At 42.5% G+C, this 24,269-nt stretch overlaps 1 protein-coding gene across 1 annotated transcript; it reads right to left on the bottom strand.

Annotated features, from left to right (window-relative positions):
• Positions 1-5,556: 5,556 nt before the first annotated feature.
• smim7 (small integral membrane protein 7) lies at positions 5,557-23,997 on the bottom strand (the record flags this gene model as incomplete). The annotated part of the gene is made up of 5 exons (XM_067968017.1): positions 5,557-8,493; positions 10,436-10,526; positions 15,874-15,926; positions 21,930-21,971; positions 23,966-23,997. Coding segments are annotated over 5 exons (234 nt in total), but the record flags the coding sequence as incomplete, so codon positions are not given.
• Between the last annotated feature and the right edge of the window lie 272 nt (positions 23,998-24,269).

The following is a 24,269-nucleotide window of genomic DNA, read 5'->3' as shown; positions in this document are numbered from 1 at the left end:
TAAGTCACTACTGTCAGGAGAGATGGGAAGGGGAAGAAATAGAAATAAAGAAACGTTCATGTTCCAATACAGCACTTTTGGGAGAATGAAAGAGGAGCTGAGGGAGGTTAACCACCGTTATTGTACAGCTCACTACAGTCACATTAATGCAACTTTGTTACTGGCCTTGGCCTGATTCAGGAATCTGACAAGCAGCCATGGAACGTCAGCTCATGAACAATTCTCCAAACAAATGTATTGCACCACTTGAGCTACCAGGCATTCAATATCCATTTTCTTTTGAGTGGAGTAGGCAACAAAAGATAGACCATATTTAGAATGGTATTACCGGCATCACTCAGTAATAGTCTGCTGTACCAAACTACTGTATCACCCAAGGTACACACACACTATTCTCCAACGGCAATCACTGAATAATGATCAGGAGTGGGAACGGGTTGAAGCAGGCTGAAGCCATTGGTGGTGCCCTACCACTTCTTATGGCTGAATTGGCCAATTCAAAACAACCTGGTCTGTTTTATAATTCAGTACCCAACCAGGCAGAAAACCAACCACCAGGTTTCTTACCCTCTTTCCTCTCCTGACGATGGAGAATTTTGTTGGATTCTAACAGCCCTTTAGTTACTCACCCAGGTACCACTCCTCAAATGTGAGCATGGACAGTGAGCATCAGGCTATTTGACCATGATCCTGTTCTCACCTGAACTCTTATTTTTCAGTAGCAGAGAACAATCAGAAGCAGGAACCTGTGCTGATTTAACCCACTCCCAATTACTGAGAAACTGATACAGCAAAGTCTAACCTGGGACCTTCTTGTCTAATTGGGTTGTAATGCAACACCAGGCTAGGAAGTCCATTTTATATGGGAGAGAAAAAAATATTTGAGCTTGTGATATTAGACATGTAGTGCAGACATATGTTAATTAGTTCAGAAAGACTGTTTATAAAATGTTCAATAGGAATGCATTCAATTGAAAGAGAAACTTACACCTTTACCTCAAAGGCATTAGTCTGTGTTTAAATAGACACCAATCTCCCTTATTACTGCTGTAAATTGCCTTTAACTTCATCTATTCAAGGGGTTTAAAACAAAGCCTTGCATTTATATAGCACCTTATCACCACTTAAGCTTCTCAAAGTGCTTCATGTATAATTAATTACTTTGTTTTGAGGCTTACGTAACAGTCACTGCACTACAAACACTAAGTCTCAAAGTGTAAGTTTGACTTACAGGAGCCAAGTGTTTATTTTTTTCTGTTGCTTAGTAATGAGCGGTGGCCTATTCCCCCACCTCTGCTATAATTGTCCACTGGGAATTGGTTGAGAGCAAGCAGAATTACCTCATCACATGATTCTCTCTCCTTTGGAGCATCTGATGGATCAATTGAGTCGATGAACTTGATGAGATGGAATAACACAGAATAAGCACAGATCCACCACTCTACGGCAATTAATTGCAACACTAACATGGTATACACTGTACAGTTTATTGATATACTGACCTGCTGGGTTGCTAAGTCAGTTTTTTCATGGGCACTTCCTTGTATACATTGAACAATTAGGGCAGGAGTATTGGTTCTCAAATTGTAAAATTAGTGATGGTCACCTGCGATTAATCTTGATCCCTAACAATAGATTATATTTTAGGATTGGAGCTGGGCATTTCACAAGGGAAGGACTGTACTTGCATTCATGCTAGAATAAAATATAAGCGTTGCATTGCAAAACCAAATCATTAGTGTTTAAATTTAAATTGTGACTAATGCTATCAGCACACAATCTCATGAGATTAAGGAAACAACATGATCCATCACTGGGACATTACATTTTAACTCACTGAGTTTGTGATTCAGCCAACTCCAAGCCACGTGTTATACACAGCCATAGTGGATCATCCCAACAGGTTACTCAGAGTTCCAGAATTACATATTTTAACGAGTTTTTTGTTCACTTTCGGTGTGAAACAAGGAAGTCATGTTGAAAAATTGCAAGATGAGAGCAGGAATCCAAATGAAGGCTCTACTGCATCATTCCAAAACACGCATAGATCAGTTGTACAGTAGGTTCAGATCTTAACATTTACAGTTAACTAATTTTGTTAATAATCAAGTAGATCATCCTCCCTCTACTTTATGCAGAAAGGGAGAGAGGACTGGTCCAATTAGAAACAGAAACCATGAATTAAAAACTTAGTTTAATAAATTGCCACTTCACATTTACGGAATTTATGGAATAGACTCCACCTGACACAGCTATTAAATTGAAAGAGTCAAAAAGGAAATGGGCAGATTTCTAATTTTAACAAGGTATAGTGGGATATTGACTTGTTACTAAGAGGAATGGGATAAAAAACAGTTTATACCCTGCATATGGTCCTAAATATTATGAGCTGGATGGGCTGAATGGCCTTTTCTCATTCCTAACATGTTCAAATCCTTGCTTCTTGATCCAATTGCCAAAAACTGGTATTTGAAATAGGATTATCAGGAAAGGCATTGACCTGGAAGTGAACAGTCAAACCTGGTTGGACCATAGTGCAGTATCCTGCTCAACATGCACTGATTCAACAGTTAATGCTAATGTTGTCTTGTAGTATAGAATCATAGAAGTTACAACATGGAAACAGGCCCTTCGGCCCAACATGTCCATGTCGCCCAGTTTATCCCACTAAGCTAGTCCCAATTTACTGCACTTGGCTCATATCCCTCTATACCCATCTTACCCATGTAACTGTCCAAATGCTTTTTAAAAGACAAAATTGTACCCGCCTCCACTACTGCCTCTGGCTGCTCGTTCCAGACACTCACCATCCTTTGGACCCTTTTGTATCTCTCCCCTCTCACCTTAAATCTATGCCCCCTCGTTATAGACTCCCCTACCTTTGGGAAAAGATTTTGACTATCTACCTTATCTATGCCCCTCATTATTTTATAGACTTCTATAAGATCACCCCTTAACCTCCTACTCTCCAGGGAAAAAAGACCCAGTCTGTCTAACCTCTCCCAAAAAGTCAAACCATCAAGTCCCGGTAGCATCCTAGTAAATCTTTTCTGCACTCTTTCAAGTTTAATAATATCCTTTCTATAATAGGGTGACCAGAACTGTACACAGTACTCCAAGTGTGGCCTCACCAATGCCCTGTACAACTTCAACAAGACATCCCAACTCCTGCATTCAATGTCCTTTTATGAAGCAGCAAACCTACAAATTTGAATATACCAGTCTCATTAAAATTTTGGGTATTCTGATGAACATTTCAATCTGTTTTCTGATCAACTCTAATCATTGTTGTTTACACATGCGCAAGCACGATTATGAAAACCCTTCAAAAGCATAATAGGTTGAGGGGTTTCTAATAGGGCAACATTAGGTTGCAGAACTTTCCCCTCATTTATTCTCAAAATTATAGCACCAATTGGTGCAAATGATTACTTAAAGATTAACTAAAGAGTATTGGTGTAACAACACTTTCAATCAATCAGTCTAGGGTCTGGCAATATAACGAGGAATAAAAGAGCATTTTTCTGTTAGGATTATAATCTCAGTGCTTGGTGGAGCAAAGAAATCCATGCCAACTAATTTCTATATACCGGCCTGGTGGAGTAGGTGGCTTCTAAAATCAACTTCAATTAAGTGGTCAGACATAATTTTGTGCCTGTAATTCCCCAGGTAATCCTTTCCTAAAAGCAAAAGGAGGCACTGAGAAGCCAAGAATTTCACCACAGTTAGACAGGATCCCAACCACCTGTGCACCTTCTAGCAGTTAATTTAAGGGCAGCGTCAGTAAAGACCTGAAAGTAGCTCGCCTGGCCTCTTGGCTGGAGAATGGTAACTCGCAGCAGAAAGGGAGATTCAAAGGGGGAAAAAAAATTACAAAATCAACATCTGTGCTATAAATGGTGGCTTAGTACATTAATCAACTATTAAAATGTACCAAAAAATGTTCAATCACAAAATCACACTGCTATGTCAAGACTGTTCCATAACCATTGCTGACAGAGGTCTACTTCCAGGCTTCCCAATGGGGAAGCACCTGGCATCTACTCAGTACCCCCTGGCAATGTGGCTGAGATCAGGAACTTATTGTGGGGAAATTATGGGCACAAATTATCATCCCAAACAATGTTTATATCAGCTACAATGTATTAACCGTCAGGTTAGAAATCAACACATCATTTAGAATGGTGATGGTACAATGAAATATACATGTACAGTATAACACTGCCCGTATGCTGGTGCAATAGAACACTGCCTGTAGAAGTCTTAAATGTAGCACACATCCATCGCATTGTCCCTTTCAAAGTATGATCTTGGGGGCATATGGGCAAAAATTAATGATTGGTAATTTATCAGAAGTGCTCACTTCAGCCAAATATCCAATTAACTGAACTCAAATGAATCAAAAGGATTTTGATCTAGTCGGTAGGTACTGGTGAAAACTGGAATCACATTGCTATTTTCTCCCCTGAAAACTGTCAATCCTGAAGTAGCAAAAACCAAAAAAAAAACAAAAAAATTGTGGAGTTAAGCCACCATCTTGATTTTTCATCCTCCTGAAAATATACCCTTGAGTGTAACATTTAACATAAGTTTAACAATTCAGAATAAAATGTGTACTTTTACTCAGAGCTGGCTGTGTAGTGTTGTAAATTGCTTACTTGCAGAAGCCTACTTGTGTCAAAATTTAGAGCAACTGTCTGGAAGTTTAATTATTGAGTTGGGCTTTGTTTGTATGTTTTATTTCTGCTGATGCCTTGGTTCCTCCAAACTAGCAGCAAGCTGTATCAATCAAGGCAAGTCCTCTCCTCTTCATGCAGCTTAAGACTATCTCCCTTCTGAATCAAATGATCCCCACTACATTTAAAGGCTGAGACAGTGGGGTCAATAACACAATAGGAACTGTTTTTTTTTAAAAAAAGACTAGTCATTCACAGAATTTGCTGTTTGTAATCATTGCCCCTCTCTCTTCTGAAGATCTGACAGCACCAGCCAGAGAAACCAATAGGAATAGTGAAGGTAACTGAATTTTTTGGATTATAAAATGTCAAAACAAAGTAAAGCGTGAACTTTATTGGAGGTCACTGGTAGGAGTACATGCAGCCCAGCCCCATCATCCATCTTGCATGAGTGTAATCTCCAATTTACCATGAGCAATTGCACAGGTCTTCTATAGTATATAAAAGGTCTGTCACACTTCAAAGTATCATGTTTTGTTACAGATAAAAAACAATCTTTCAAAAATTTTAAGAAAACCAGTCATTCTTGCTGCTGCAAATCTACAATTGATCTCAGGAGTTGCCCAAGAACATTTGGCTTCCAACTGATGTCAGAATCATCAGTTAGATCTTGTGACCTTAAACACATGACCTCCCCCTTAGCAGCAGAATAATACATGATACAATGCTCTCATCCTTATAAAGTATCTTCTGACTTAGCCTGAGCAACACCATGGGAGATCCACTGGTATTTTATCTTCTCCTCAGATGAACTGCCTGACATATTACACATACAGTTCAAAGTATTGATCAAACACAAAGTACTCATCAGCAATCCAAGCACAGTTAGACAAGAGATACCTTTATTTTTGTTAAAACCATTTATCAAATATTTGATACACATTATACAAGCAATAAACCCTACTACCCAGTTCAGCAATTAATGGTTACCCAAATATCTTTCCCAAGTGAAGTTGGCTCTCATACTCACCATGGGTCATGGCATTCTTGATACAATTCCACTGCCCCCCCCCCCCCCCTCCCAATACTTCATTGGAATTTAGACCTTTTCCCTCTTGATCTCCTTGCAGTATTTGCTGGCTGAGTGTGAACTGCTCCCATTCTTCACGTGCCCATTTAAAAGGAGAGATTAGCCGGGAGGAACACACAGTTTTTTTTTCCTTCATGAAGGAAAATGCTTGCTCTTCACTCAGCACTACCCCGTGATGCATGGCAATGATCAGAAACTCTGTACCAAATCATGAGCACAAACCCACACCCTAACACTCCGGAACAAGTCATGTTCATTCTGCAACACACTGGGGTCCTTTTTAAAGGCACCAGTCACTCACTGTTGTGACAATTTGTTTGTAAAATTTAACGATAAGTTTTTAATTTAATATTTCCAGTTTTACGATGGGCTGTTTCACACATCAGATACGGTTAGAGCCAATTAACACAATGCAATTGTGAAACGTAGAGATAAATTACTGTACACCAGATCTGAGCATAAATCTGCAACCGAGAGGTACAGTTGACAGATAAACCCTTTCACATCTAGTCCCTCGGGTCATTTCTTGCGTAAGAAGCTCAGTGCCTAATTTTGCTTTATGCAAGGTGACCCCACAAAAAATGAAACAATGCATTTTCCAGGTGAAAGGTCTGGTCGATCAATTACTCGACAGTATGTTGCTAGTTTGGGTAGCTGATTGTTAGAATTTAAAAACATATGTTTAATAGGCAGCATGCATCCACCTTACACTATTAAATTTAGCCATGTAGTCAAATTTAGCTGTTTGTAAGCATCGCCCCTCTCCCTTCTGAAGGTCTAACAGCACCAGCCAGAGTTTGTACAGATTTTGAGACAAAACAATATTACATGAGGATTTATGCAGCAGCTGTTTTAGGCAGTACCTTGCCCTTACTAACCCACACTTTTTACTCAGGCAACTGAAGGCCACAGCTACAAGACAGCTGCCAAAATGCAGCCTCCTGCTAATGGTCTGTCCCCACAATCTGTAAACTCACCAGGGCAGGGGGGTTTCCATACAGGGAATGATTGCAGGTAGTGTGGAGGTAGAGCAATGTAACACAGCCAACAAGCTATCCAGTTACAGGTCCCATCATACACAGTGCTATCACGGAAATAAAGTACATTTAAAAAAGTGGATGAGGATTAATGTGAAGAGTTTGGTATAATTTGGATAAGTGAATGATTTACGAAGAAACTAGAACTCAACATAATCCATTCATCATTCAGCAACAGGTAAATGAAACACAACTTAGTCTCTGGTATTTATACTGAGTAATCATAAACTACTGAGTAGTAAGCAGGCATTAATCTGCACAGAACTTCAACATTCCTCACAAACAAGCACACTCTACTGAAGATTCTAACAGTTAACTGTTGCAATAAAATTAAATATTTGTGTTCAATGTGAGTGAATGAAATATATTTCTACTTTGGGCACGTAGCATTAAGCACTCCCAGGCCTGGTGCAGTGCGGAATAGGAAATAGCTGAGCCTGTTGGAGATTCACTTCACGTTGGACCCTTGCAGCTATAGGAGGAATCCATCAGCCCAGCTGTCTGGCTTGGACCAGCTCCCTGCGTTTACTTTAACAAAATCTCCTAGCCCTAAGCAGTCAGCACACTCATTGACCCATATCTTCATGCTTCCCCGAATGCCAGGTCATTTACAATATGGGGTGCAGCTGACGATGAGAGAACTGCATATCTGCAGTCAGTAACAGCCCTGTAGTGTAAAAGCACCTGTTAATGGCAATAATAAAAAAAAAATCAAGTGATTTCTATGCTGAAAGAAGGAAATTTGAACAGCTTGAAGCAGAGGGATATATATCTCTCTGCCCACTATTCTGGTATAGAAACCCAATTCATTCCAATTATACTTTACATCCAGTGACTGCAGGAAGCATCCTTAGACCAAGAGTAACAGGGGTCAGGTGCAATCCAGGGTTCCTCCATATTCTCACATTATACAATTCAAATCCTAGTGTTGCACTGAAAGACTTTAGGAAGTTTTGTGCTGTGCAGGCAAGTCTACATTGAAGGAACCAGTAACTGCACTTCACACAAGGAACAGAAGTGAATCCCAATTATCCACACCGAGATTTAGTCAAATCACCAAATGCAAGCACTCTACCAGCCAGGCTCATGGCAATGCTTCCTTAATCCTGGTTGGTCCAGAGTGTTGTCCATTAGCTCGTAGATACTGGATTGGCTGCAGCTTCCCCTCTGCCGATTGCTAAACAGCCTGGGAGATTGACAAATGAGGGAGTCCATGAGGAGGCAAGAACAGCAGAAAAAATCTAAGGAGAAACAACGAGTATCACAGTGTAAATTAAACCACTGGAACAGGAAATCACAGTGATGCTGCTGTGGCTTCTTACACTGTGAGTGCAGTCTCTAAATGGGGTCTGAATGTTTGAGCACCATTCAAGTGTGCAAACCAATGTATTTCAATCACCCTAGTTTACTCCTCTCACCCAGTCCACAAAACTGTGATGCCTAAAAGTTAATACAGATGGCAAACTTAACAGCAATTCATCAACATGGACAAGAACTCAAATGGAGGCAGAAGTCACAAGGACATGTGCAACTGTTTGTAGGTATGGAAAGTACATGCCCGAACCTCTAAGCTGAACAAATGTAGAAATTATAATTGAAAAGGGAAAAAGTCTGCTAAGAATCCAAGTCCAGGGGGTGTCCTGAATTGTCTCATTTCCACAGCATCGATAGGTTTCAAGATCCAAATAGCCTGGAAACAAAACAAAAAAAAACTGATCAGCCATTTTTTGACAAAATTGACCACTTTTCAACATCATGGCTTGACGAGAACAATCTCACTCACACTACTCGAGGTGCCCCGGTGACACATGGACTCACGTACCTTTCTCTGCCTTGCAGAAAAAGAACTTGCACTTATACAGCACCATTATCAACCTCAGTGTGTCTCAAAGCACTTCACAGCCAGTGATAGATGCTCGTTTTGTAGTGTAGTCTCAGTCATAATGCTGGCAAACATAGAAGCCACTGCCCAGCTGGATTCAGCCTTGGGCTGCAATGTTCCAATGCAATCTCAGATTTTGAGGTCCCAAGACCAAAATCAGGCACAGTGATTATATGACTGGAATCTAGTAATCCAGAGGCCTAGACTAATAAACCAGAGAACGTGCGTTCAAATCCCACTGTAGCAGTTTGTGAATTTGAATTCAGTTTATGCGGAAATAAAAAGCTGGTATCAGTAAAATTGAACATGAAGCTGCGGGATTGTCGTAAAAACCCAACTGGTTCACTAATGTCCTTTAGGGAAGGAAACCTGCCGCCCTTACCTGGTCTGGGCCTATATGTGACTCCAGTCCCACACCAACTGGGTTGACTCTTAACTGTCCTCTGAAGTGGCCCAGGAAGCCACTCAGTTGTATCAAACCCGTTATCAGCGGTTCAAGGCGGCCCACCACCACCTTCTCAGGGCAACGAGGGATGGGCAATAAATGCCAGCCTTGCCAGCAACGCCCACATCCCGAGAATTAATTTTAAAAACCTGCAGCGTAACACTGCACGATCATGGGAAGAGGAAGTAGAAAATTAGAAAGCAACACTAACTATCTCCTCCCCAGTGATTCCTCAACCAAGATATACAGGAACCAATTCACCCCTGATGGATGTAAGGAAGGGTTACAATTTGAAAGCAGTATTAATCAATAGCAGTACAATTATTGCAGCCAATAAAAACTATCAAACTTTTAGGGTTTTTTTGGGAGGGGGATTATAAACTGTTCCATTTCTGCAACAAACAGCAGCATCTTTACACCTCCCTCTGCTCCAGACCCAAGCAGGGGGACTGTATCCCTGTTGTGAATATTTAAATGATTTTCTCACATTAGATTGTAATATTATTTGGGGCATTAAAAAACTAGGCAAAAAGAGCCAAGAAATTCTGGTGCAGGACAGGCCCGATTAGCGAGGAGGCGGCTGGTCTCCATTCTGCGCCTCATGGCGATTGGGATTGTGACTGGGCAGGTGGGGATAGTGGGTACCAACTCGTTGCGTTCTCGCCCAGCCAATGAAAAGCTGCAGGATCATCTCAGCAACAACAACTTGCATTTATATAGCGCTTTTAACATAGTAAAACCTCCCATGGCGCTTCACAGGAGTGATTATCAAACAAAATTTGACACCGAGCCACACAAGGAGATATTGGAACAGATGACCAAAAGCTTGGTCAAAGAGGTGGGTTTTAAGGAGCATCTTAAAGAAGGAGAGTTAGAGGGGCGGAGAGGTTATGGGAAGGAATTGCAGAGCTTAGGGTCTAGGCGGCTAAAGGCATGGCCACCAATGAAGAGGCTCCCCTCCAGGAGTGTGGGGCCTGGCTTTCCCCCAGATACAGCAGTAGGTCTGAGATCAGTAACTTACCAGAAGAGGCAGCTAGCAGTTTAGCACATGCTGTCCAGTGGTATATGAAGATATAACACTCAACTTTTAATACAGTGAAGCCAAACAAGATTTTCAAGGTCAACTGATAACATGGTGTAGGTTGTTTTATTAATTAGTTTACTGCTGATCCCAGAGAGGCTGAAGCAGAGTCCTTTAAAACATCAGCTGTTTAAATATTTCAACCTAAAACAGCTTTTTTTTTAAAGAAACAGGATCACTGAGGGTGAAATGGCACACGGGCTGTAATGAGTTTCTGGACTTACACAATCATACAGAACATCATGAAGACATTCCACAGGGCGATGAAAATCCGGAAGTAGCGCAGACTCAGCAGAAACTCTCTGATGTTATCACCTGAGAAACAAATCGATAATCATAAGGCCATTTCATCAGCTTGGACCCCCCTCCTCAAGGGAATGAGCAACAAGATAATTTGTCTCAACACTTTATCTGGGAACAATCCCAATACATTGTCCTTCAAGGATTCCTCAGCCTGGGTCTTTTTACACTCGGTAAAATGAGGATATCAGCATTGGAAACAAAATGTGTTTCCACTTGCCTCAAGCAATCTTAATTTCACTTTCAAGTTTGAATATCAAAATGGTTACCTGATCACTGGGGAAGGCACACAATCTGCTTGGGTCCACATCTTGCATCCAGTGCCTGCATCTACCCACGGTCACATACACCACAGAGTGGATGCAGTAAGGCTCCCTAACCCCTACTTCACAAGGATGGTGCTGAAGGACCATTTCCCACAACAGCCACCCTGGTGTCCAGTGATTTGTTCCCTTCTGCAGTTGCACACTTACTGGGAATTGTTTTGAGATTCTCCAAACTCATTTCACGGGGGTGTTAGGGATGTTTCTATAGTAGCACTCTTGCCCCTGAGTCAGAGGGTCGTGGGTTCAAGTCCCACTCCAGAGACTTGAGCACATAATCCAGGCTGACACTCCAGTGCAGTACCGAGGGAGTGTCTTTTGGATGAGATGTTAAACCGAGGCCCTATCTTCCCTTTTAGGTGAATGTAATATAGATCCCACCGCAGTATTTCGAGCAAGAGCAGGGGAGTTTTCCATGGTGTTCAGTCCAATATTTATCCCTCAACCAACATCATTAAAAACAGTTTATCTGGTCATCATCATATTGCTGTTTGTGGGAGCTTGCTGTGCACAAATTAGCTGATGCGTTTCCTACATAACATGGACTATTCTTCAAAAATACTTCAATGCCTGTAAAGCGCTTTGGGACGTCCTGGGGTCGTGAAAGGCGCTATATAAATGCAAGTATTTCTTCTTTTTCCTTTATAAATATTTCAACCCAGGTCCTGGAGGTGGAAAGAAAATGGGCTTAACTCTGGGTCCCCTGGACAGTATATCAACTTAATTAGAACTACTGAAAAATTTATGAATCACATCTTTTGAAGGACACACAATAAGTGCTAGGCAGGAGGACTACAGGATAAAGAGTGAAGAGTCTGCACTGCTGCATAGCATGATGTCTAAATATACCATCTCTATCCCAGGGGGAGGTCGGGAGCTGGCGGGGGGGGGGGGGGGGGAAGGTGGGGGGATGGGGACAGCGTATGTGATGACGACTGCCAGCACGCAGCTCCTACAGACATTAGATTGGCACCTGGACTGGTCCTGGAGGCCAATCAGAAGACAATCCAGGCATCAAAATTCAGCATCTGCCAGGTCAGATGTTGGTCCTTTCCAGCATCCATGGGAGGAAATGTTGGAATTACACACAGGAAATTAGAACTCTAAAGCAAACTAGAACAAGGAAAAACCTCATCAGTCAATATGTGGGAAAGTTAAACCACGAAGTGTGTATAGTCAAGAATAGATATTAACAGAAAGAAATTGGGAAGAGGAGGAAACAATGTGAAATTAATGTATAGTTATAATCCTTAGCAAGACAGAAGCAGTTGAGAGATATGGGGAGGGAGGCAGGCGGGTTTCTGAGGGAGATAGAAGGATTTAGAGGAGAAGCACCAATTACAGATAATTGAAGGCTCACGTAAGGTGCTGGCCCAATAAAGAGCAGGAACAGAACAGCTGTATTCAATTTCACTAACACAAGTTAAGGAGGCTGTATCATTGATCACGTGCCTAAAGACAAAACAGCAAAATCCAAAATGAAGACATCAAACAGACTAAGAACTTCCCTTGTTGATCAGACGTCACCAGGGAATCAGATTTCAACTGGTGACAAGTAAATAATTCCCACCTCTCCATCCTGTTCAATGAACCACCAAGGCAGCAGCAGCTGGAGCACAGATTCTCCAGTAGGTCTCAGGAGATGCAGGAGAAGAAGAACAGCAAAAAAGTCAGATAACATTTACAGAATTATAAAGTAGGAGAGAAAGAAAAGGGGGCAGCTACTAAAAGCAACCAGAAGGAACGAAACAGGAAAAAAAAGGTTTAGGGAGTAGGTTTTAAACGTGACAGTAAAAAAAGAGAACAAAACAGGAATACAGTACTCAGATAAAATATATGGATTCAGAAATAGAAGTGAAATTTTTTTAAAAATAGCCAAAAGAGTGAAAATGGAACAAACCCAGAAAATTTCTCCAAGTTTAACACTCCAGTCAACCGCACCAACCCTGAGAAATCCGATCCCCTCGACCTCTGCTTCATCCAGGACAGGGCGGCAAATTTCTTCCCATGCACAAGTAATTTGAGACATGATCTGTGGTGAGTGTAACAGGCTTAGGAGGAGCAGGTGACTTTGGACCTCTGGTTCCCAAAGTTCTCTACCACAAGGGGTTTTCCTCATATCGTGTCTGGGTCTGTTGTAGACTCATTGATAGAGATTGATTGCTATGATTAGTCAACAATTCCATTATCGTTTTATCAGCAAATACCAGGATGGTAGAAGGCAAATTAGGTGGACCTTGGTCTTTGTTCGTCTAGCAATTCCTATGTTCACATGTGCCACAGGGAAAGGATTACCTCAGGGTGTCAGTCCAGTCAGGGGAGAGCAGAGAAAACCGCACTGAACAAACAGCAGTTCCCCGCCATTGATACAACCACTTCTAACTGTAAATAACAAAATCTTGATTAACGAAGCACGCCTTGAGAGATAGAGACAGAGCCAGATTAATATAAGAAGGCAGGCAGAACAGGATACACCTGCTAACAGTTACAAACCAAGATGGCAGTTCTGAGGGCATGGATTGCTCTGTACGTGCAGCTACTGTCTCAGCACCATCGCAGGAACTGGAATTTTACTGCTTGTTTTGCCCTGACTCAGGCATTGACGAGATTAGGAAAAATCAAGTTTGCACAATTATTCAGCAACTCAAACACGTCACCAATGGTTGTGGTGTATTTCCTAGATTGATTCCTGGGATGAGAGGGTTCTCCTATGAGGAGAGATTGAGTAGAATGGGCCTATACTCTCGAGTTTAGAAGAATGAGAGGTGATCTCATTGAAACATATAAGATTCTGAGAGGGCTTGACAGGGTAGATACTGAGAGGCTGTTTCCCCTGGCTGGAGTGTCTAGAACTAGGGGGCATGGTCTCAGGATAAGGGGTCGGCCGTTTAGGACCAAGATGAGGAGAAATTTCTTCACTCAGAGGGTTGTGAACTTTTGGAATTCTTTATCCCAGAGGGCCGTGGATGCTCAGATATTGAGTATATTCAAGACTAAGATCGATAGATTTTTGGCCTCTAAGGGAATCAAGGGATATGGGGATGGGGTGAGAAAGTGGAGTTGAGATTGAAGATCAGCCATGATCTTATTGAATGGTGGAGCAGGCTCAAGGAGCCGAATGGCCTACTCTTGCTCCTATTTCTTATCTTATGTTCCTCTGTCTTGTCCATGTTAAAAGGTGTAGGCTTTAGAAAGAAGTGTGAAGGTCTCAACTTAAGCAAAAACAGAGGGTACACTTACTGCACCCCTGCAGTAAGTGTACCCTCTGTTCAACAGGAGAGAGCGTGTGCAAACGAGAGAACGCATGAGAGAACAAGGAGAGAAAAGAGACGAAAAGCGCTTTACAGCCAATTAAGTATTTTTGGAGTGTAGTCACTGTTGTAATGTAGGAAACGGGGCAGCCAATTTGCACACAGCAAGATCCCACAAACAGCAATGAGATAATGACTAGATAATCTATTTTTAGTCATGTTGGTTGAGGGCTAAATATTGGCCAGGACACTGGGGAGAACTCTTCAAATAGTGCCATGGGATCTTTTATGTCCATCAGAGAAGGCAGATGGGGCCTCGGTCTAACGTCTCATCGAAAAGATGGCAACTCCAACAGTGCAGTGCTTTCCTCAGTACTGCACTGGAGGATCAGACTAGATTACGTGCTTATGTCCAGGAGTGGGGGTTGTATCCAGAGACGAGAGCGCTACCACTGCTCCAAGCTGACACTTCAAGCAGGAAGAAAATTCTACACAGAGTATTTATTGTTCAAACTATACCCTTTATCTATAGAAGAAATTAGCCAGACATCTTTAATTTTTTTTTAAAAGAAAAAAAAATCATGTTACTCCTGCCCTAAAGACCCTGGGACAAGGTGTCCCTCCCTACCAGATCGTTCAGGTCACTGGGATTAGCCCCACGAATTCCAGAATGGATTCACTGCAAAATGCAGAAACATTAATTTAAAACCACTAAATCCTGGCACGTGAAACTAGGAACCCTACAAACTGGGACCTCCTCGAGGGATCTCCATGTCAGGAACAAATGGGCGTTCTTAAAAAGAAACTCATAACAAGACTATAATTTTGTTCGAGAAGAACAGAGAGTACTTTGAATGAGAAGTACTCCACCTAGACTTCCCCACCCCCTCAAATTTCATGTTCTCCTATTCTGCTTTTCTTTTAATCTGATAGCAGAGTCTCAGTAAATTGGGTTAGCGTGACATCTGAGGTTTACTTTCTCCAACCCCAGAGGGCTTCACCCTGGGGGCTTGGACAAAGCCACTTGGATTTTAGCCTCTGATGGGAAGCTTGGCTGTGCAAAGCCACCCAGTAACGAGAGGAATGGGACAGCAAGAGCTTCTGAAACATGGCCAGGCCTGCCACCCAGTGGCTGAGCATTGGAAGTGCAGGTTCTCTCTGTACGTAATGTAACCTCATTCTAACATTTCCAACACTGAAGGCTTCAGAAACAATTTACATCTGTATTTATTACCCTAGTCAAATACTTATCTGTCCTCAAAGCATTTCTTCTTCTTGTTTTGAGAGAATAGTTCCTGCATTACATAATTGTGAATCTCCAACCTCTGAATTTCCCATTTTTAAATGATCCACTAATTTTGCTGTCAGCTCTGTGTTAATCATTTTTGATTTCCTATTTCTCAAAAAAAAGTAGGAAATTCAGCAATGATGCTGTTAAAAGCCACTTTCCAAGGCAAAGTGAACAACACACACAGCACCTGCCATCTAAAAATAAACTGTTTGGAGGGGTCAGGGCTGGTTTCGAACTGCCTAAACCAGAAAGATAGCAATTCTGCAAACCTGCACTTCCAGTGCTCAGCCAGAAGGTAGCAGGCCTGGCCATGCTTCAGAAGCTCATGCTCTCACTGAACAGTCAAAATAACCAGAGTGACAAGCTTCCCTCTTGTGGAATCTGACATACAGCCTGCAGTAGAGTAACAAGGTATCAGCATGTGACATACTCAGAGAACTAGTTTGCAAAGGGAAACTCTAAACTAGGAAGCCAGACAGAATTAGCAAGGTTTTTACCTGTAGTCAGCTCACGCCCATCGTCTCCGAAACCCTGCAGTTCTTTTCTCTTTCTGAAATACAAATGGATAAACGATTCAATCAGCCACACAGTACAAGCAAGTGGCATTGTTATAAATAACCTGTTTTAAGAGTATATAATCTTTAAAGAAGGTCCTGGGGATAGGCAGCGGCTCCAGAGGTGTGCACCAACGTGTTGTGCTCTGGGTTCCCCATGCAGGGCCCCTCTGATCCAAATCAGGCCATCACAAAAGGAACGCAGCTTGCTCAAGAGAGGCACGTGGCAGAGAGCTGGCAGCAGGTCAGCGGCCCACTACATGGAGAATAGGTCACTGGAATTAATCTATTTGTGGTCCCCAGTATCCAGCACGGTTCCCAGCTTCAGATAGAAACACCAAAAAGCTCTCCAGCAAGTCAGGGCATGAAATAGACGTACTGCTGGATACTGGGTACCACAAATAGATTAATTCCAGTGACCTATTCTCCACGTAGTGGGCTGCTGACCTGCTGCCAGCTCTCTGCCACGTGCCTCTCTTGAGCAAGCTGCGTTCCTTTTGTGATGGCCTCATTTGGATCAGAGGGGCCCTGCATGGGGAACCCAGAGCACAACATGTTGGTGCACACCTCTGGAGCCGCTGCCTATCCCCAGGACCTTCTTTAAAGGTTATATATTCTTAAAACAGGTTATTTATAACAGAATAGCTCTGTATATGATTACCAAGCAATTCTAGACTGAGTATAATTACACACATCATAGCTGCAGGCTAACATTTTGTGCTTGCAAACACTGGCCACACCTTCTGAAAAAATGTGGAGGGAGGGAGGGGGGGAAAGGGGAGTGGGGAGAGGGGAGTGGGGAGTGGGGAGAGGGGAGTGGGGAGAGGGGAGTGGGGAGAGGGGAGTGGGGAGAGGGGAGTGGGGAGAGGGGAGTGGGGAGTGGGGAGAGGGGAGTGGGGAGAGGGGAGTGGGGAGAGGGGAGTGGGGAGAGGGGAGTGGGGAGAGGGGAGTGGGGAGAGGGGAGTGGGGAGAGGGGAGTGGGGAGAAAGGAACGGCCTGAAGGAGAGGGGAAAGAGAGCGAGGGGGGAACATGCGGGGAAAAAGGAGAGAAGGGGGAAGGAGAGGGAGAGAGAATTAGAGAAAGGGGGAGGGGGAAGGGGAAGGCGTGAGAAAGGAGGGGGTGGGAAGAGATTTTCTGCTCAAAGCCACTTTCCAAGGCAAAGTGAACACACACAGCACCTGCCATCTAAAAGGAAACAGTTTGGAGGGGTCAGAACTGCCTAAACCAGAAAGATGGCAATTGTACAAACCTGCACTTCCAGTGCTCAGCCATCAGGTGGCAGGCCTGGCCATGTTTCAGAAGCTCTTGCTCTCACTGAACAGTCCGTCCTCCCTCCCTCCCTCTCCTTCCCCCTCCTCCCACTCCTTTTCCTTTCCCCCCTTCCCACCCACCTACCCCCATGCACTAGATGCTGGACTCTTTACATTTACATAAAAATATCACAGTCATAGAATCATACAGCACAGAAAGAGGCCATTCAGCCCATCTTGCCTGTGCTGGTTCTTTGAAAGAGCTATCCAATTAGTCTCACTCCCCTGCTCTTTCCCCATAGCCCTTCAAAGTTTTCCCCTTCAAATATTTATCCAATTCCCTTTTGACAGTTATTATTGATTCTGCTTCCACCACCCTTTCTGGCAGTGAATTCCAGATCATTTCAACTCACTGTGTAAAAAAATTTCTCCTCATCTCACGTCCAGTTCTTTTGCCAATTACCTTAAATCTGTGTCCTCTGTTTACCGACCCTCCTGCCACTGGAAACAGTTTCTCCTTATTTTCTCTATCAAAACCGTTCATGATTTTGAACACCTCTATCAAATCTCTTCTTAACTTTCTCTGCTCTAAGGAGAATAATCCCAGCTTCTCCAGTCTCTCCACATAAATGAAGTCCCTCATCCCTGGCACCATTCTAGTAAATCTCTTCTGCACCCTCTCCAAGGCCCTGACATTCTTCCTAAAGTGTGGTGCCCAGAATTGAACACAATACTCAAGTGGGGCCTAACCAGTGATTTATAAAGGTTTATCACAACTTCCTTGCTTTTGTACTCAATGTGTTTATGAAGCCGAAAGCTTTTTTTTTTGAAAACAGCCTTCTCAACGTGTCCTGCCACCTTCAAAGATGTATGTACACTATATACACCTGTAACGTCTCTGCGATAGAATAATCTGTAATACTCAGTCAAGGATCAATATTGGATAATGGCCATTTGGGCACCAGAGGGCGTCAATGGTACTGTATCGCACCGAGGAGTTAACATCTCAGAAAGGGAAGAAAAATTGGTCATGTATTTCTCTAGAAAATAATTTAGGTCTAAAGATGCCGGGAACAAAAAGAAAAGACAAATTTTCAAAACGTCCCACAGCTCTTTTATAACCATGATTACCATTGCAAATTCCACTAAAGGCAAATATGTAGCCAATTTGTGCAGAGTTATGTCTCGCTAACAGCAAACGAACGAATGACCAGATAATCTGTTTCTTGGATGTGTCGGTTGATAAAGGAATGTTGGCTAGGACACCAGAACTTCCCTGCTCTTCTTCGAATAATGCCATGGGAATTTTATGCCCACAGATAGGGCCTCAGCCTAATACAGGGATGCCAACTCTGGTTAGATGTATTCCTGGTGGTTTCATTACATGACGTCCCGCCTTACACTGCCCCACTCCCGCCAATGGTCTACCCAACACGCCAACCTCACGGCACAACATCTCCCCACGCCAATTGGAAAGCAAACAGACTCTTCACGACTCAATTGGATGATGGACCTGGTCCTGTGTAATGAGTCAGGATTAATTAATAATGTCCTAGTTAAGGATCCCCTTGGAACGAGCGACCACAACATGGTTGAATTCCATATCCAATTAGAGGGTGAAAAGGTTGATTCTCAAACAAGCGTACTGAGCTTGAATAAAGGAGACTATGATGGTATGAGAGCGGAATTGATTAAAGTGGACTGGGAAAATAGATTAAAGGGTAAGACGGTACATGAGCAGTGGTGTTCATTTAGGGAGTTATTTTACAACTTTCAAAATAAATATATTCCACTGAGGAAAAAAGGGTGTAAAAGAAATGACAGCCACCCGTGGCTAAGTAAAGAAATCAAGGATAGTATCCGACTAAAAACAAGGACATATAAGGTAGCCAAACTTAGTGGGAGGATAGAAGATTGGGAATTCTTCAAAAGACAGCAAAAAGTAACTAAAGGATTGATTAAGAAAGGGAAGTTAGATTATGAAAAGAAATTAGCAAAAAATATAAAAACAGATAGCAAGAGTTTCTATAGTTATATAAAAAGAAAAAGGGTGGCTAAGGCAAACATAGGTCCCTTAGAGGATGAGACCGGGAAATTAATGGTGGGAAACATGGAGATGGCAAAAATGCTGAACAAATATTTTGTTTCAGTCTTTACAGTAGAGGACACTAAGAATATCCCAACACTGGACAAACAGGGGACTCTCGGGGGGGAGGAGCTAAATACGATTAAAATCACTCAAGAGATGGTACTCAGTAAAATAATGGGACTCAAGGCGGATAAATCCCCTGGACCTGATGGCTTCCATCCTAGGGTCTTGAGGGAAGTGGCAGTAGGGATTGTGGATGCTTTGGTGATAGTTTTCCAAAATTCCCTGGACTCAGGAGAGGTCCCGGCAGATTGGAAAACTGCTAATGTAACACCGTTATTTAAAAAGGGTAGTAGGCAGAAGGCTGGAAATTATAGGCCAGTTAGCTTAACATCTGTGGTGGGTAAAATTTTGGAGTCTATTATTAAGGAGACAGTAACGGAACATTTAGATAAGCATAATTTAATAGGACAAAGTCAGCATGGCTTTATGAAGGGGAAGTCATGTCTGACAAATTTGCTTGAGTTCTTCGAGGATATAACGTATAGGGTGGATAAAGGGGAACCAGTGGACGTAGTGTATTTAGACTTCCAGAAGGCATTCGACAAGGTGCCACATAAAAGATTATTACTTAAGATAAAAAATCACAGGATTGGGGGTAATATTCTGGCATGGGTGGAGGATTGGTTATCGAACAGGAAGCAGAGAGTTGGGATAAATGGTTCATTTTCGGACTGGCAACCAGTAACCAGTGGTGTTCCGCAGGGGTCGGTGCTGGGTCCCCAACTCTTTACAATCTATATTAACGATTTGGAGGAGGGGACCGAGTGCAACATATCAAAATTTGCAGATGATACAAAGATGGGAGGGAAAGTAGAGAGTGAGGAGGACATAAAAAACCTGCAAGGGGATATAGACAGGCTGGGTGAGTGGGCGGAGATTTGGCAGATGCAATATAATATTGGAAAATGTGAGGTTATGCACTTTGGCAGGAAAAATCAGAGAGCAAGTTATTTTCTTAATGGCGAGAGACTGGAAAGTACTGCAGTACAAAGGGATCTGGGGGTCCTAGTGCAAGAAAATCAAAAAGTTGGTATGCAGGTGCAGCAGGTGATCAAGAAAGCCAACGGAATGTTGGCTTTTATTGCTAGGGGGATAGAATATAAAAACAAGGAGGTATTGCTGCAGTTATATAAGGTATTGGTGAGACCGCACCTGGAATACTGCATACAGTTTTGGTCTCCATACTTAAGAAAAGACATACTTGCTCTCGAGGCAGTACAAAGAAGGTTCACTCGGTTAATCCCGGGGATGAGGGGGCGGACATATGAGGAGAGGTTGAGTAGATTGGGACTCTACTCATTGGAGTTCAGAAGAATGAGTGGATGCAGTAAGGATGTTCCCAAAGATGGGTGAAACTAGAACTAGGGGGCATAATCTTAGAATAAGGGGCTGCTCTTTCAAAACTGAGATGAGGAGAAACTTCTTCACTCAGAGGGTGGTAGGTCTGTGGAATTTGCTGCCCCAGGAAGCTGTGGAAGCTACATCATTAGATAAATTTAAAACAGAAATAGACAGTTTCCTAGAAGTAAAGGGAATTAGGGGTTATGGGGAGCGGGCAGGAAATTGGACATGAAGCTGAGTTCGGATCGGTCAATGCCCTGTGGGTGGCGGAGAGGGCCCAGGGGCTGTGTGGCCGGGTCCTGCTCCGACTTCTTGTGTTCTTTAGATTTGTGGTTGGGATCAGATCAGCCATGATCTTATTGAATGGCGGAGCAGGCTCGAGGGGCCGATTGGCCTACTCCTGCTCCAATTTCTTATGTTCTTATGTTCTTATGATTCTTGACTGTCAATATTTTCATAACTAATAAACAAAAGTGTTCAAAGAAAAAAATGTTTTTAATTCCTTTATGATTTTTCTCCCGGGTTGCTTGCAGCAGTATCCTGGAGATTAATCTTGAATTCCTGGAGGCTCCAGGACAATCCTGGAGGGTTGGCAGCCCTAGCCAACACCTCATCCAAAAGATGGCATCTCTGACAATGCAGCACTCCCTCAGTACTGCACTGAAGTGTCACCTGGATTACGTGCTCAAATTCATAGTGGGGCTTGAACCCACAACCTTCTGACTCAGAGGTAAGAAACTGAGTCAGGCTAACATTACTTGGCTTAGAGGAGAGTGGTTATGAGGACTGGAGAAGTTGTGGACATTGTGAGTTAGCTCCTTCAGCCATTTTCTGTTTAAAAATCAATCTCCAGTCACAGTACCAAATGTTCATTCTCTCTTTGCAGCCAGACAAATGTTAAAGAAATAAGATACAGGAACCAGGAGAGTGAAGGCCTGAAACTGATCCCACTAAAGACACGAGCAGAGACAGAGTTCAGGCCTGGATGGTCATCAACAGAACCTGATCTTTAATTAGACGACACTCACCCCACACGCTTCAACAACAGATGGACTTTTGATCCCATATTCAATCGCAGGTTTCCATGTAAAACAAAAGACGACTTTCCCCCACCCCACAGACAAAAAATCAGGTCGCAAAATTCTGAAAGAATTGCCCAATCGGACAGGTTTGAAAACAACTCCCTCTCTAAATAATACAAATACATATTTTACAGCAAACGGAAGCATGGTCCCATCCAGATTTGCATACTCACAGTTTGAAATTCAGCACTGCTCCTGCATTTATCAGCAAGGTGCTGCAAGAGATTAAAAACAAAGTGAACACACAGTAGAAATCTTTTGCTTTGTAATTCCCACCCTCGCTAGTTTCCTTTTGCATTGCAGCTTATTTGTGGGGAACCATTTCTGCTCCTTTCTATCCAACTGTCTACTTTAAAAATGCCCTTTTATTTTAAACTGTTAGTTTCATCTGATTAAAAACTGAGCAACATCTCTGGAGAAGAATGTGAGCGGTTAATTTAGGAAGTTTTATGCAGCAGTTAAATAAAAACACTCCCTCGGCCCAAACATCTAGAAAGGTTGAACCCATTTCTGTAGCTGTGGAGCCCGCTGAGATTACAATCCGTGGGCAGCAGAATCTGACATTAAGGTTTTACTGCCACACAGTTTAAGAATTTGTTTCGACTGCAATTATTCATGTGAAAAATTACACTTATAAAACATTAAAAATGCAACAGGATTTAATTTTTCATGAAAAATAATTTTCAATGAAAATTTAAATTCCACAGATACAATGTTTCTTGAAAGACTTGCATTTATACAGCGCTTTTCACGGCCTCAGGATGTCCCAAAGCACTTACAGCCAATTAAATACTTTTGAAATGTAGTCACCGCTGTAATGTAGGAAACAGCAGCCAATTGTGCACAGCAAGCTCCCACAAACAATAATGTGATAATGATCAGATCAGATAATGTTTTTTTTAAAGTGATGTTGGTTGAGGGATGAATATTGGCCAGGACACCAGGGAGGACTCCCCTGCTCTTCCTTGAAATCACATCATGGGATCTTTTACGTCCTGAAAGGACAGTCTGAGCCTCAGTTCAACGGCTCAACCGAAAAACGGCATCTCCGACTGAGCCACAGCTGACACTTGGGGCAGTGTTGCTTGGGGCAAAAGCTGCAGTAACAAGAGACTGAACAGATTAACCAACCATAACCTGCAGCCATCTGGATCATCCATGTCAAAATGTCTGCTAATCTCGTGCTCTCATCCTTATTTCAAATTAAATTTTGACTTTTATATGGTTAAAAATGAGAAAAATCCTTCAAGGAGAACAGCACATTTACTGGCATTTTGGGGAAGGTGGAGGGAGGAGAAAGAAAACTACTATTGTAATATGTTTTCATAGGATCAGGGCCTGTATTGGAAGGTTGGACAACACAAGGCAAGGCTGACTGATCTGATAACAAAAAGCAGCCACTCAAACGCAGACCACTCCAATTATGTAGTTTAATTCATATTAAGAAAAAAAGTTAAAAGTACATTTTCTTAAAAAAATCATTGTTCAGAACATTTCCTGCCCTTCGACCTCTCATGTAATTGGGGGACAGTGCTGGCAATACTAAACCAAACTTCATTTTTAAAGGAGAGTAAAATGGAACAACTTTTATGAATTAAGCAATATTATAGAGTTCAATGTGGTTAATCAAAAGAAACCTTACTGCAGCTGCATTTTTAAAGTGGATGTTTTGAAGTTGAAAAAGCTTGTTTCTTACTTGGGAGGTTATTTATTCATAAACTCAGCACAGATGTTATAAACTAGTCCAGTCTTTGAAGTGAGATTTACTTTTGAAAAAAAGTGTTTAAGGAGATCAAATTGCACAGAAACAAACTGCTTTTTAAAACCAAAAAGGAAACTCTAATAGAAGGATTCTTTCGGAAACAAATGGAACTCAAAAGCACCTCGGACTGTTCTACACACTTAAAGGCTCAGTATCAACAGGCACTGGGAACAGAAGTCCCAGACCAGATGTTAAATAAGAATATGTCCATGTCAGCCCTGCTCTTACACTCTTATACAAGTGCGCAGTTGCTCACAATTCATGAATGTGACTTTAAAGGCAACTGCAATATTGTCCATGGCATAACGGAAAATCGTATAGGCAATGGAGTGATCCTGGGCCAACTTTTCCAATGTTAGGTGAAAATATGTTCAGGGCAGCAATGGCAAACATCATTGGATGGGCTAAGAGGTCAGCAAGCCAAGATAACAGACCCAAGATAAGTACCATGAACGGAACAGAGCAGAACTGCCCCCGGGTCATTTACACTGCAGGGTGCCACAGACAGTACTTTATCACCAGAGGTGTTGGGTCAAAGACAGGCCTAGTCTGCCAGTGAGTGCAAGCACAGATTGGGTGCCACTTCAATCTTCACTCCTCCTCACTGCACTAAAAACTCAGCTGCTGCCAATGGTGCAGTGCAACAAGTCAACAGTATGAGTGCAAGAATGGCACATTCTCATTCTCCCTCCACCTCCCAGGCACCCAACATAAGACTCAGTCACTGGGACAAACCTGAGGCCAGCAGCCA

Source organism: Heptranchias perlo, chromosome 29 (genome assembly GCF_035084215.1).
Source record: "Heptranchias perlo isolate sHepPer1 chromosome 29, sHepPer1.hap1, whole genome shotgun sequence".
Classification (NCBI taxonomy): domain Eukaryota; kingdom Metazoa; phylum Chordata; class Chondrichthyes; order Hexanchiformes; family Hexanchidae; genus Heptranchias; species Heptranchias perlo.
This window is presented reverse-complemented; position numbering and strand designations above follow the sequence as displayed.